Source organism: Bipolaris victoriae (genome assembly GCF_000527765.1).
Source record: "Bipolaris victoriae FI3 unplaced genomic scaffold scaffold_59, whole genome shotgun sequence".
Taxonomy (NCBI): domain Eukaryota; kingdom Fungi; phylum Ascomycota; class Dothideomycetes; order Pleosporales; family Pleosporaceae; genus Bipolaris; species Bipolaris victoriae.
The window spans coordinates 34,869-48,946 of NW_014575333.1; the positions used below are offsets into that span (position 1 = coordinate 34,869).

At 49.7% G+C, this 14,078-nt stretch overlaps 5 protein-coding genes across 5 annotated transcripts; 3 read left to right on the plus strand and 2 right to left on the minus strand.

The window, feature by feature from the left end:
* Window positions 1-621: 621 nt before the first annotated feature.
* COCVIDRAFT_103178 (hypothetical protein) lies at window positions 622-2,995 on the plus strand (the record flags this gene model as incomplete). Its single annotated transcript, XM_014699633.1, has 5 exons — window positions 622-1,503; window positions 1,551-1,824; window positions 1,877-2,167; window positions 2,224-2,703; window positions 2,766-2,995. The coding sequence occupies 5 exons, from the start codon at window positions 622-624 to the stop codon at window positions 2,993-2,995; spliced, it is 2,157 nt and encodes a 718-aa protein (XP_014555119.1).
* Window positions 2,996-3,149: 154 nt separating this feature from the next.
* On the minus strand, window positions 3,150-3,960 carry COCVIDRAFT_103112 (hypothetical protein; the record flags this gene model as incomplete). Its single annotated transcript, XM_014699634.1, has 2 exons — window positions 3,150-3,818; window positions 3,871-3,960. The coding sequence occupies 2 exons, from the start codon at window positions 3,958-3,960 to the stop codon at window positions 3,150-3,152; spliced, it is 759 nt and encodes a 252-aa protein (XP_014555120.1).
* Window positions 3,961-4,427: 467 nt separating this feature from the next.
* COCVIDRAFT_17251 (hypothetical protein) lies at window positions 4,428-6,185 on the minus strand (the record flags this gene model as incomplete). The annotated part of the gene is made up of 4 exons (XM_014699613.1): window positions 4,428-4,633; window positions 4,684-5,795; window positions 5,845-6,076; window positions 6,137-6,185. 4 exons carry the CDS (start codon window positions 6,183-6,185, stop codon window positions 4,428-4,430), a joined length of 1,599 nt encoding a protein of 532 aa, XP_014555099.1.
* Window positions 6,186-6,986: 801 nt separating this feature from the next.
* On the plus strand, window positions 6,987-8,507 carry COCVIDRAFT_39043 (hypothetical protein; the record flags this gene model as incomplete). Its single annotated transcript, XM_014699635.1, has 2 exons — window positions 6,987-7,144; window positions 7,196-8,507. 2 exons carry the CDS (start codon window positions 6,987-6,989, stop codon window positions 8,505-8,507), a joined length of 1,470 nt encoding a protein of 489 aa, XP_014555121.1.
* Window positions 8,508-9,872: 1,365 nt separating this feature from the next.
* COCVIDRAFT_103221 (hypothetical protein) lies at window positions 9,873-11,267 on the plus strand (the record flags this gene model as incomplete). The annotated part of the gene is made up of 2 exons (XM_014699636.1): window positions 9,873-10,209; window positions 10,258-11,267. 2 exons carry the CDS (start codon window positions 9,873-9,875, stop codon window positions 11,265-11,267), a joined length of 1,347 nt encoding a protein of 448 aa, XP_014555122.1.
* Between the last annotated feature and the right edge of the window lie 2,811 nt (window positions 11,268-14,078).

Sequence of the window (14,078 nt, forward strand, 5' to 3'; positions counted from 1 at the left end):
CCGGAAAACCTGGACGTGGCGAGTCACCATTGGATAGGGTAACGCCTAGCCTTGCGCCGCATGCTGCTCATCACCTTTACCCGCTTGTACCCCGCTTCTGGGTGATCAATTCTCACCTATCCCATTACATGCATGGCTTTATCAAACAGTTCGGTCAGGCCGAGCTATTTCTAAAGTGTGGGGGCCATTGGATGGGGGCCAAATCTGCAAGGCTATGGAACGCCAGCATCGTGTCTTTGTGATTGCTGATATGTATCAGGGAAGTCTCCCATATGCTGTTTATTTTCTTGACAATGATCTCTATTCAGAAAGCTCCTTTTCCTGCAATAACGACTCTGAAAGATGACCGTCACCCCAGGTTCGAGCGAACCCCGCATTTTAATTCGAGATTCAGGGATTGGGATGCCGCCTACAGATAGTAGCGCCAACGTCGACAGCTCCAAAGATAATGAGGAAGAATGGCCTGGGGAGGTTACCTACGAAATTCGGTACGAAAATCCATTTGGAGGGCATCTGCACAGTGAAACATTGAAAAGACGAGCACACGAATATGAACAGTCTACGTTGCCTCAGTCATCAGTAATGTAAAAAGCATATCTAAAATTATTGTTTATCACACAAATGACCAGTATCTATAGGAAGGTTGTCGATGTTCGGAGTACATGGCTTGATGTTGATGCGTCCGATTTCTACGAACAGACGAAGGCAGACCCGAAAGGTACCACAGAAGAAACGGAAACCCCTCATAATGAGACAAAAGATGAAAAGACTTTCAAGCTTCCGCCCTTCGACTCACATGGGGGTTCCTATATTGAAATTACATCTCCAGCAGTGTTGGAAGCCCTACGAAGCGTGGTTGATTATGCTCCCAGTTACGATCTCGGAGCGCGAAAAGTCAGAATTGACTGGCCATACTCACTTCTGATTCACCATGAAGACGCTCTCGCTGAGTACCAGGAAAGACTCGCATCATCAGATTGTATCGGGGGCGCTTGCCCAGGCACGTATGCCTATAGGCACATTAGCATAGTCAGAAATTTCGTCAAGGCGGCGGTCGGTGCAGCAGTAAGAGTTGAACACGAGCGCCATGCAAGAGGAATGGCTACTTTTGAAATGCTATGGCTCCTTTTCCCTCCTGGAATCGATGTGCTGTATGATAGGGATAACACCGGGGAGTATCAACCATATGTGATAAGATCACAAAACTGTTCTGTTGTAAACGAAACTGTCCGCTCTATTTCCTTCAAACTTTGGAATATGGAATACAATGTGCTTTCCATCTGTCCGTCCGTAACAGACGATTCAATTGAACCGTTCGCAGGCGAAGTCAAGATCAGTTCTTTGGCGATCTACCCTTTTGAATACCGTACCCAGAGCAAGATATGGGGAGAAAAGGAAGACGCCAGGCAGTACTTCGAAGAGAGGGGCAAGATCTACTTCCAGCTAAGGCGGCTGGGTTGCTGGAACTTCCGGGGATATACCACTTCGTACCCCCGGAACCCGGTAAGCTTTCCCAAATCAAGCTTTTCGATTATTTTGACACGGTCTAGATAGAAGGACTGGTCATTGCCGATGACGACCGGTACAACGAGCGATATGATAAACTGCCCACGAGCAAAGACGACCCAGAAACGGATTACGGGCAGGTATTTGACCGAAACTGCTGCAACAATTGCCGTGAAACTATAAGCTCGCAACGCAAGCCGTATAGGTTCAGTGGCTATTCGAACATCAATTTCGTTAGCGGGTCTGGTATGACGGACCACCAGTATTTCCTTTGCGATTATAGTTCACCTGCATATGTGTTGAAACAACGCCAGTGGTGTATGTGCAGCAGTTTCTATATACCTTGCAGACATAACTGACCAGTTCACAGGTCACCTGGATGTCGCAGGATTCCGTCCAGTAAAATATGACAAGTCGATGATAGATACACTCGTGATGAAGGAACCGCGTATCAAGCAGCTCATCCAAGGTCTGACTCGCAAATATCTCATCGGACTACAAGCAGAAGCAGAACGTGAAGCGGAATTTGGCCAAAAGGTCACAAATTCAAAAACACCGGCATCAACAAAGCAGTGGTCACCCGATTTCGTCAAAGGTAAAGGCGAGGGGCTAATCTTTCTTTTGCACGGAAAGCCAGGTGTTGGGAAGACTTACACAGCCGGTATAACAAGACACTACAAACACATTAATTCGCTCAAAGACTGACTCCTTCCCTAGAATGCATTGCTGCCAATGCTGAGCGCCCTCTTCTAACTGTCACATGTGCCGATATTGGAACAGACCCGCTTAAAATTGAAGAAAACCTGCTGGTATTCTTCAAGTACGCAAAAGCATGGAACGCCATCCTTCTCATCGACGAAGCCGACATCTTCATGGAGCACCGGCGCGTTCAAGACATCGAGCGCAACAGTCTTGTCGCTTCATTCCTACGCGCAATGGAATACTACCAGGGTATCCTCTTTCTCACTACAAACAGAGTGGGCATGTTTGACGAAGCTTTCATTTCGAGAATCAATCTGACGATATACTACCCACCATTCTCCGACAAGGCCAGAGCAGAAGTCTGGGAATCGTTTTTCCAAAAACTAGAGCGCGAAAGGGAGGGCGAGATTAGAGTGCATAACAACACGCGAGCATACATCGACGAGTGCAAAGAGCTCAAGTCGCTGCAATGGAATGGTCGTGAGATCAGAAACGGTACGTCACAGGTTGTCTCATCTCTCTTCTAACATATGGATACTAAACTTTTTCTGCTCCAGCCTTCCAGATTGCCGTGTCATTGGCGGAAACCGACGAGGAAAGAGACAATCGCGGTTGCATCGTTATCAAGCAAAAGCACATTGAGGCAACGGTGGAGATGTCCAGATCCTTCAAGAAATACCTAAAGGATCTGTACCGCAAGGATGAAGATGCAGTCGCCGCATTGAGGGGGAATAGAAATGACCCTCGACCCAACACGGGAGATGAGGGTGGAGAGGAATACCACTAGGTACGATGAGAGGTTTCGGTATTGTGATGAAATTTTCTGCCCTCTGAACCATGTCTTATTTAGAAAATTTCCTAGAGCAAAAGTTGTATATACCATCTTCCAGAAGAGGCCTCTTATGCACAGAATCTCCATGCCATTCACTTTATACTACACACTACACCGACGACCCACCATCAATACAAATATTCTGCCCCGTAATACTCCGACTCAGCGCCAACACCCTCACCTGATCCGCACAATCCTCCACCGTCGCCAACCTCTTCAACTTCGTATTATTAATAGCAGCATTGCGCTTCGACTCCGGGAACTTGAGGCCCCACTCTGTCAACAGCATACCAGGACTAATACTGTTGACTCGGATCTTGGGCGCTAGAACAACAGCCAGACTCTTCATGAGGTGGATCTGTGCGGCTTTGGTGACGGCGTAGGGAACGCTGCTTCCGCTGGGCTTGACACCGGCGACACTAGCTGTCGAGATGAATGTGCCTTCTGTCTCGGCCAGGGCGTCTTTGGCGGCATATGCGAGCCACAGATGCGTCTTGACGTTCATAGTGAAGCACTTGTCCCAGTCTTCGTCGTTGACTTGTTGCTCGATGTCTGTGAAGGTCGTCATGCGAGTCCAGCCGGCGTTGGAGACTACGACGTCTAGTCTGCCCATTTTTTCGATTGTTTCCTTGACGAGGCTCTGGACGGACGGCTTGGACGACATGTCCGCTTGGACGAGGTGGAAGCGTGGGTTTGCTTCCGAGGAAGTGCCAGGTATGGATGAGAGTTCCTTGATGAGGGACTGCGCGCGGTCTGAATTGGAAGAGTAGTTTATCACCTGACTTGGTAAGTTTCTATATCTCAGCGTGTGAATTGACTATTCGACGTACGACGCGGAAGTCTGGCGCCAGTGCGCGGGCTATTTGGGCCCCCAGGCCCGCTGAGCTCGCTGTGATGAGAGCAACTTTTGTAACAGCCATTATGAATGTCGAATTTTACAATAATACGTCTGTACAAAAGACATATACTCTGGTATAAATAGTTACTGGGGTACGATCTTGCGGATAGTAAGGCGTGTAGTGTAGGACGCGGGGTCACTACGCATTCCGTCATCGGCAGTTGGTCGCGGAACCTTTCCGTGCAACTTACAAGGTGTGGCAAACTAGATGTGGATAAGGGACACGAAATCAAGAAACAAACCCTCAGGAATCGCAACTATAGTATGCGCAATGGGTGTACAGTTTTCCGTTGAAGAAAAAAGCGTTAGCTTCGTGCCCAAACAGTGATTATTAAGGTCGAGTGGACGATGCGCTATGGAATAGTGTCTTTACAAACTCCCTTTGCACGACCAGCGAACACGTGAAGATACAGAGATATGAATTCAGGAATGATTTGCAGTTTTCTAATGTTAAAAAAATATGTCTCAAGAATGGAGATTGTTTTCCCCCTACGGCTTAATTATATGCGAATCCGCCTCATCATCAGTGGCTTTCAGGGGCCCTGGTTCCACGCCATCCTGCTGATGACTCCCTATAGCTTCGAGAACCTCAAGTCCCATATCCGTCCTTGGTCCTTTAAAGTTCTTGCGTCCGTCCACAAACCATTGGAATGTACTGATGAAAAGGATGATGCCGAATGCAACAACACAGTAATCTACATACAGTTAGATAAACACTAGTAAGCATATCGGGGAAAACACTTACTCATATTTGAAGCTGTGACGGGTAATTGGGGTGGGAACAAGAACAACACTGTTGTAATAATGGTGTATGTGACACCAATGATATTTGCCACCCAGCCAAGAGGTTCTGGCAGAGCAAAAGGCCTGGAGCCCAGCATCTTTCTACCACGAACAAGATTGATGGCAACAGGTATGGCGTAACTCACACCCAAAGCGACGACGGATGCAGAAATGAGGGCGTTGAAAGCACTGCTGGAACCGATCAAGATCAGACCAAAGAGAATGGCCAAGGTAGCAGCCAGAATCAGTGCGTTGAGTGGTTGGCCAAGTCGCGGATGCACCTTTGCAAAGAAGTTTGAAAATGGTAATCCGCCGTCACGGGCGAATGCATAAGTCATACGACTTGAAGTCGTCATGATGGCGGTTTCTGCGAAGAGAATGCAAACTAATGGGAACATCAAGAGACAAGTAGCTCCCGCTCGGCTTTTCGTGGCGTTGAAAAGGATTTGCAGGATCGGACCGGGTGCTGCTGAGATGATGGATGCGGCATCGCCTCCAGAGACGAAGAGCAAAACCATAAGGAATATGAAGCCCGTAACAGTGCCAATGCCGACGCAGTAGATCATAATTTTTGGGCCTTCGACTGAAGCGTTTGGAATCTCTTCAATCATATGGGCAACGGCGTCGTAACCGGTTAAGCCGAATCCACCCTGGAGCAAACCAAGAAGCCAAGCAATACCATCTGGCCAGCCCGTCTCGTTGATGAACTTAGTGAAGACGAACTCGGCGGAAGCGAAGTCGGGAGATGCGCAGGCCAAGACGGTGATGCAAATGACTGCAAACCCACCGATAGACCAGATAAATGCGGCTCGGTTGATGTAGGGCAGCAAGCTATTCATGAAGGCGTTGATGACAAAGGCGATGAGCGTCCAGGCTACGTAGATTAGCCAGACTTGCCATGGGTGCAAGCTGAAGTCCGGATGCCAAAGGGCGATGAGACCGGAGATGAGTTGGGAAGCGAGGAGCCCCCCAGAAGTCGTTAGGGCAACCCAACCTGACACGTTGATCCAGCCAGTGATGAAGGACGCGAGTGGAACCCATTTCTTTGGAGTGATGACGGCAACCCAGTGATATCTTTGCTTGGGTTAGCATAATCCAAGACGAGTGCTCGATCGAGTCTTACTGTCCACCGGCTGTAGGATATGCGGATAGAAACTCGGCAAGCGACGCAGCTAACGCTAAGTTACAGATACCGGCTGTGAGAAGACCCCAGATAACACTTGTTGAGCCGCCTGATGGCAAGGCAAGCCCGAGCGACGAAGAGAGGGCAGTCCATGAGTTCAAGATGGCGAAAGCTAGACCCAGCATGGACAAAAGACTGAAGTTGCGTTGCAACTCGCCCTTGTGGCCAAGCGCTATTTAAAAAGATTAAGTCAATGGACATCCCCGAAGCATGACGTCTGTTCCAGACTTACCCTGCAGCTGGGCCTCATCGTCGAGGTTCTGTTGCTGGCTGGACCTCATGATGTCTGCTCAACTCGCACTGAGAGTGTCAAGAGGTCGCGTGTTAATGGAAGGCAAAGGATGGTACTATTTAAGACGAACAATGTCCCTTGAAAGCGGAGATACGGGACGAGTTTCGTCAGCCATGCTGCAAGTGCCACAACTATCCGAAGGAGGCATGTCCAACAGAGTGGCCAAAGCTTGACGAAGCTTGATAGGGACCCTATTACAGATAGGGAGATAGATTCCAAGTCAAAAGATGGGGTAACAGCCAATGAGGAGATGCGTTGCCGATTATCTGGTGCTGACCGAACGGCGTTATCGCTCCGCAACGTGCATTATCCGACACCGGGCTGCACAACGGCCATAACCGTATCATAGTGCCGATAGAGCGTCAAGAGCGTTTGTAGGCCTCGTCAATGTACATTTGGACTAGCATCGACAAAAGGTAAAGGCAGCGCCTATTGGGAGTGTTGAGGTTTCTCGAAGCTTTCGTCCTTTCATCCTAGCGGTCTTGGCACGAGCACCCTGCACAACGACTGACAGCCCAGAGCAGGGTAAACCCATTGCCCGTGAATAGCACCATGTTGGTCTCCACCGCTCGTGGATCGTCGCACATCATTTTCCATGCAACAATGTTGCGCGTCCTGTTCGCCAGGAATCTGGAGAGACGGTGCCTTGGCGCGTCCTGAGACTTGCCTTTGGGTCGGCACAGGCGTTACGGTTTCAGTTTCCGCTTCTCTCCCATACTTGACCAGCTCAAGACGGTCCAACACTACCACATACACCACCACTCTGTAGATGTCGCAACCTTGGAACAGGATGCGCGGAAACCGACCTCAAAGCTATACGTCTCTGCCTATGAGCGAGAAGGAACCGCTGACGTCAAAGCCGTCGCGACGCTACAATGAAGCTTCAGGACTACGTCGTCGTGCAATTCAGGCAGTTGGTGCCTGTGTAGTCATCTACGGCCTCTTCAAGTATTTACCATCTGATCATTCTGTCCGTCTCATCCATTAATTGTCCATTAGCCTGTTCCCATTCTCTACCTCAAAGTCTTGCGACACGATCGACGAGGGCTACCGTTGCAGCCCCAAGACAACACATTTCCTTGGCCAGTATTCCCTGTGGTATTCTGTGCCCTCTGAAATAGACGTTGCCCCTCCCAAAGGCTGCGAAGTCACCTTTGCAAACGTCCTCTCCCGCCATGGTGGCCGCGATCCGACCTTTGGCAAATCGATAGCCTATCACCTCCTGATTGCCGAAATCCAGAACACTAGCACATCGTACCCGGATGCATTCAAGTTCTTGAAGGATTATGACTATACATTGGGTGCGGATGAGTTGACGGATGCGGGAAGGCAGGAGATGGTGAACTCGGGCGCACACTTCTACCGCCGGTACCAGAAGCTCATGGACGAGAACACGCCATTCGTGCGCGCTGGTGGTCAGCATCGTGTCGTAGAGTCAGCTGAGCGCTGGCTCATGGGTGTTGCACAGTCGTTGAACACAAAGCCCCAGAAGATTGATTTGGTCATTCCAGAAGGCCCAAATTGGAACAACACGCTGTCTCACGATGTCTGCCCTGCTTTCGAAGGCGGACCGAGCCATGGCCTGGGAGACCGAGCGCAGCAGGTGTGGGCTGCTAAGTTTGTGCCGCCGATTCAAAGCCGCGTCAACTCAGCTCTCGGTACCAATCTCAGCGCGACCTCTATTGTCTATATGATGGATATGTGCCCTTTCGACACCCTTGCACACCCTTCGGCACAGTTGTCAGAGTTTTGCAAGCTGTTCACAGACAAGGAGTGGCGCGAGTATGACTACTTCCAGACTCTGGGCAAGTATTACGGCTACAGTGTAGGAAACCCACTTGGGCCTACGCAGGGAATCGGGTATGTCAATGAGCTGTTGGCACGCCTGACAAAGAAGCCTGTTGAAGACAACACCAACACAAACCGGACACTTGACTCGGACCCAAAAACATTCCCTCTGGACCGCAAAGTATACGCTGATTTCAGTCACGATAATGACATCAGTGGTGTTCTAGCTGCGCTTGGACTGTACAACAAGACCAAGGCATTGTCTAACACTACGATTGAAGACACCAAGCAGACTCATGGCTACTCGGCTGCATGGACAGTGCCGTTCGCCGCCCGCCTGTATGTCGAGAAGCTGCAATGCAAGGGTGAGAAAGAAGAGTCGGTCCGCGTTATTGTAAATGACCGTGTGCAACCACTGGAGTTCTGTGGCGGGGACCGTTATGGTAGGTGCACACTGAGTAAGTTTGTAGAGAGCCAAAGCTTTGCTCGAAGCGGAGGACTATGGGAAAGGTGTTATGATTAAGAATCGGTATTGCAACCTTTGTAGGTATTTTACATAGCGGATGGTCGCATCGTTGCATTTTTAAGATTTATAGACTTGATCAAAGAGATTGTTTGACTTTCTCTGAATAGATGTTCTACTGGGCCCGTTTTCCATACAATGTCTTATTCGTCGCAGGAAGCAATTTATTCTTTATCAAGCAGACGGCAACAATGAGAAGCAATGAAACAACAAACGTGGGACTGACAATCGCTTGCGCCCCTCCATATACATAGTACGTGTAACAAGCTGGCCAGGCGAATGCTTATTGAATCGCATTAGTGCTTTTGTGCAAAAACCAGTCCTCTATTCGTAACCACAGACGTTATCATGGGGTTAATATTAATCATACCAAAGCACATCTGGAATGCCTACAGCCCTTCTAATGTCCAGAGCAATCAGTCCACAACACAAAAGCGACTTGTCCGCAGAATAAGTACAACCAGAGATTGTAACATGAAGCTTTACCAGTTTCATTACGGTGGTATACAACGAAAACGAACAGGGAACCGGAAGAATGAGATCGGCTATGAGGGGCCATGTTTGAAGGTCACGTGTGGGAGTTGCTTGGAGTGGCATCCGGAGATGGTGTGGGAGCGAGGAGGCATGCCTACTACGGGAAGATATTACGACCAGGGTCATCAAAAACAGCTAGCCACACGTGGTGCCCCTGCAGATATGATGCACAACGAGTATTGCATGCCTACCCAGAAGAAACTGGCTAGGGAATTCAAGGCCGAGCGGACAGGAAGGGGTGCAACTCTACAAAGAAAATGCAATGTCCGACTACAATTCGTGTCGCAGCGAGGCAAAAAAAGATTCGAAGCTCTGGTAAAGAAATACGAAAGGCGGGAAAAGCGAAGGATGTAGTATGTCGGGCGCAAGTGCCGAGTTGGTAGCAATATAAAAGAACGTAATACTTGCGTATACATTTCTCGAAAGGATAGTAGTGGTCTTTTGTAGAGTACTGTACATAGTGGAAGAAGACAGGCACGGAGAAGTACGGCCGGAATTGTTGCGTCATGTTACAAAACTCATTTTTGCGCACTATCAGCCTTTGAGAGAACATGTCACTCTGCATAACAGGTAGGCCACAGCGCTGTGGCAACAGACTTCAATGGATACGATTATCATCAGACTATCATTGGCGAGAATCCCCCACCAGTTGCGAGCACAATCCTTAGTAATGCTGCCAAGTGCGACTACAGATCCCTGCATGGGCCTCGGACAGCCCACTAAAGCAGTTCGCATCTCAGTCATCTCCGCCCTATTGTCCACTGGCTTATATAACTTTCCCATGTCTGCCCCTCCCAATGTTAGACACGGTTCCTCCAGACTCGACTCGGTATGATGGCGCACATGGCTAGGGTACGGGCGGGTCCCCAAACATTGCGAAGAGTCGCTGGCCGTGGCGAACTATCTGCGCGATCGCCCATCTCCGCCATACGGACAAGATGTATTGCGACAAATACAGAACCACGGGAGCCAGTTTCCGAGTTCCTCCCAGGCATCTCCCCAGTACCGACACCGCAGCGATCGGGCGGTGAGGACCGGAGAGCAGCAATCAAGAATGCGAAGCCTTTCTCTGCCTTTTTGACCGATACGTTCAACCGGCAGCATGACTATCTGCGCATCAGCATCACAGAGCGCTGCAATCTGCGATGTCTGTATTGCATGCCCGAAGGTGTGCCATGAACATGACTCGACAAAAAATTTGGCTGACGAGGAACAGAGGGCGTTCCGCTATCGCCGTCCGCCAACATGCTGACCACACCCGAAATCTTCTACCTCTCGTCGCTATTTGTGTCGCAAGGCGTGACCAAGATCCGCCTTACTGGGGGCGAACCCACCGTTCGCCGCGACATAGTGCCCCTCATGCAGCAAATCGGTAGTCTGCGCCCCAAAGGCCTGCGCGAGCTCGCCCTTACCACCAACGGCATATCGCTGCACCGGAAACTCGACGCCATGGTCGAGGCTGGTTTGACAGGCGTCAATCTAAGTCTAGACACCCTGGATCCGTTCCAGTTCCAGATTATGACGAGGCGGAAAGGCTTCGATGCAGTGATGAAGTCGATCGACCGCATACTCGAGATGAACAAGTTGGGAGCAAATGTGAAACTCAAGGTCAACTGTGTTGTAATGCGTGGCTTAAATGAGCGCGAGATCCTGCCCTTTGTCGAGATGGGCCGCGAGAAAGACATCGAAGTTCGCTTCATCGAATACATGCCCTTTGGCGGTAACAAATGGAGTGAGAACAAGATGATCAGCTTCCAAGAAATGCTGGATATCATCAGGACAAAATACCCAAGACTCAGGCCGGTTCCTGGCCACAAGAACGACACTAGCAAGACGTACGAAGTTCCTGGCTTTGTAGGCAAGGTTGGCTTCATTACAAGCATGACCAACGATTTTTGCGGTTCTTGTAATCGACTGCGCATAACAAGTGACGGCAATCTGAAGGTGTGCCTACATGGAAACGCCGAGGTATCATTGCGCGATGTACTGCGGCAGGGTAACAACGGTGAACCCATCGATCAAGAAGCATTCGAACGTATCAGGCAAATCGAAATGGACCGTCATGAGGGCCGTCTGAGCAATGAAACTATACTTGGCTGGGGCCAGCGAGAACGCGAATTGCTCGAAGTTGTAGGAGCAGCTGTAAAGCGCAAAGCAGAAAAGCACGCTGATCTGGAAGATCTCGCCAGCATGGAGAACAGGCCCATGATCTTGATTGGTGGGTGATTGTGGTCCCTTTTTCCTCTTCTTAATCATGTCAGATCGCTTGGAGGCTTGTTGCGATATGACGGCCGTTGCATTAATGGCGTTTTGAGCGTTCTCCTTCATTGTGAGTCTATATTATCGTCTGGAGCATCATCGTTCCCGATTACATACTCGAATGATATACCCTTTTATGCTTGCATACCATCTTTGTGTGTATGTGTGTGATGTGCATTACTGACTAAATGTAGATGAAAAGCCATTGGCAGACTTAGGTTCATGGCGCCCGTCTCCTCTACAAGCCCTGCGTTCGGGTGCAAAGAGTTCCCATATATTCCCTCCAACGTCAAATATTCTTCAATCCTCAATGCTGCGTCTGCATTTCACAACGTTGCAGTCCGCAAACACTGTTCGAGCCTTCTCCACTTCCAAACCGCTTGCAGAGAAGCCCCGGCGTAAAAACCCATCGGTTAGGGTATGGACCAAGCATGGTGTTCAATACGAAGAAATGGTGCAATCTGTTGCTCGGTTCGGTCCCCAAAGAGCCACTCTACCACCAAACCTTGAGGAAGTGCGACAGAAGTATGGTTTGACCGATAAAAAGTATGACTCTTACTGGAGAATGGTTGCGGACGCGAAGCTCCAGTCCGGCAGTGGTCACAGCTTCAGATATCTTAACAAAAAAGCCCATAGTCAGCTGCTATCCATACTTCAGGGATCAGAGGAAGTGAGCCACAAACAGCTGATGCATGACGCTCAATCGATTGCCGATCGAACACAACAATATATAGCACAAAACCGTGAGGTTATGATGCTGCAACGCCAGAAACAAGATATGATTGAACTCAAAGCCTTTTTAGAGGAGATCAGGATACCATCCGAGATCCAGAGGGCATTGAAGAACACCGAGGATAAGATTTATGAGTTGCAGGATCGCATAATACAGCGCAACCGGACGAAGCCGGTCAAACCGGGCAAAAAGTGGGGCGCAGTGTCAACAGACTCTATTAGGCAGTTGCAAGAGCTTGACGATATTGACCGACTGCTTGATGCCCATAAGCAACAAGTCAACGAAATTCGCGAACAAGCTCAAAAACTGGAAAAAATCAGGACACGAAAGGAAGAGATTTTGGCGGAGAAGCGTCTGCTACTGAAGCAGCTTGAAGAGCACGAGAATGAAGAGCGGGAGGCTAAGAGAATTCCCATACCCGTGGATACCAATGATCAGAAGAACCAGCCGACTTCGAAGAGTTTGGACTCTATACTCGATCAAGCAATGAAGAGGGTTGGCAAGGGCTGGGAGGAGCCAAAGCTACAAAGTACTGATCTTGATTCCGAGAGCATAAGAGCAACAGCACCGGTAAACGAGGGTACCGCTATACAACTTCGGAAGCCTGGAATAGGTTCAGTATCTATATTGACTCGATCAAAGTCCGAAGATAAAGACCAAGACATAAATGGCAACGACATGAATCCGATCACTTCCACTGCATCCAGGCCGAGTGATAGCCTGCATTTGCAGGTTCCCACTGCAGGATTTATTCCTATTGACGAGAATCTCATTGTCACGTTTGAGGGTTCGGTCCCAGAACTCCAATCCTATGTGTTCGAAATGGCTCAGCGCCTCAAAAGCTCGTATCCGCGTATCGACACGCTGCCATACAATGTGTGGACCAGTCAGAACAAAGCGACATTGCAGACGTGGCTGAAGATTATGGTGAAGAAGTGGCAGACGCGATTCGACACCATTGGCCAGGTAGAGAAAGACATCATGGATGGACGTATTCAAGCTGTGCTTGATCGAATGGTTCGCGATCACGATCTCAGCAACGAAGCTGCAGAACGAATGGCAGTGCGTTGGCACCAAGTCTTCGCGAATAGAGGCAAAATGCATGGAGATGCAGAGGGATCGATGAACTGGGATGAGTTTCAAGCCGAAGGCCTTGGATTCTTGACCAACGAGACGGAGTCTGAGGTACCATCACAACAGGGACAAGCAGAAGCCAGGACGATACCAGCAACGCTCTCAAGCACGAATAAGAGACCAAGTCTACACGAAGATTTGGGAAGCCAGATTTCTCATGAATCCACTACGCGCAAAATGTACTCGACCTCTTCGCGGTCAACACCACCAGCTCACGACCTCACATTGCAGCCAAAAGAGAAGGAAAAGGACGACGAGAAAGAATCACCAGCACCATACCTACCACACCTTACCCCCTCGGGATCCGCACACATGGTATCTGTGTCTACAAAACAACACACCATCCGCACCGCCATCGCCATCGGCTCAGTCCACTTCACAAACCCAACCCCTCTCTCCCTCATCCGCTCCAACACCGCTAAAAAGGGCGACGTCCTAGGCGTATCCCGCATAGCTGGCATCATGGCCGCGAAAAAATGCCCAGACCTAATACCCCTGTGTCACCCCATCCCACTCACACACGTCAGCGTCGAACTTGCTCCTTTCTCCGACGGACACGGAGGCGTAAAAATCGAAGCCAAAGTCCAGTGTACGGGGCAGACAGGCGTGGAAATGGAAGCGCTGACGGCGGTCATGGGCGCGGCACTGAGTGTGGTTGATATGTGCAAGGCGGTGGATAGGTTTCAGAGGGTGGATGGGGTGAGAGTGGTGTTTAAGGAGGGGGGAAAGAGTGGGGTGTGGAGGGAGGAGGGGTGGAAGAGTTGGCAGGAGTAGATGAGCTAGAGGGTGGTTTAGGTGAAAAGTTTTTTTATCGATGCCGATGTTTGGTATCCTTGGGATGCGTATGTATGGGGCTGCTAGGGGCAGCACGAATGTCTAGACTACTCCCTCTGTAGCCATGTAGAAATATT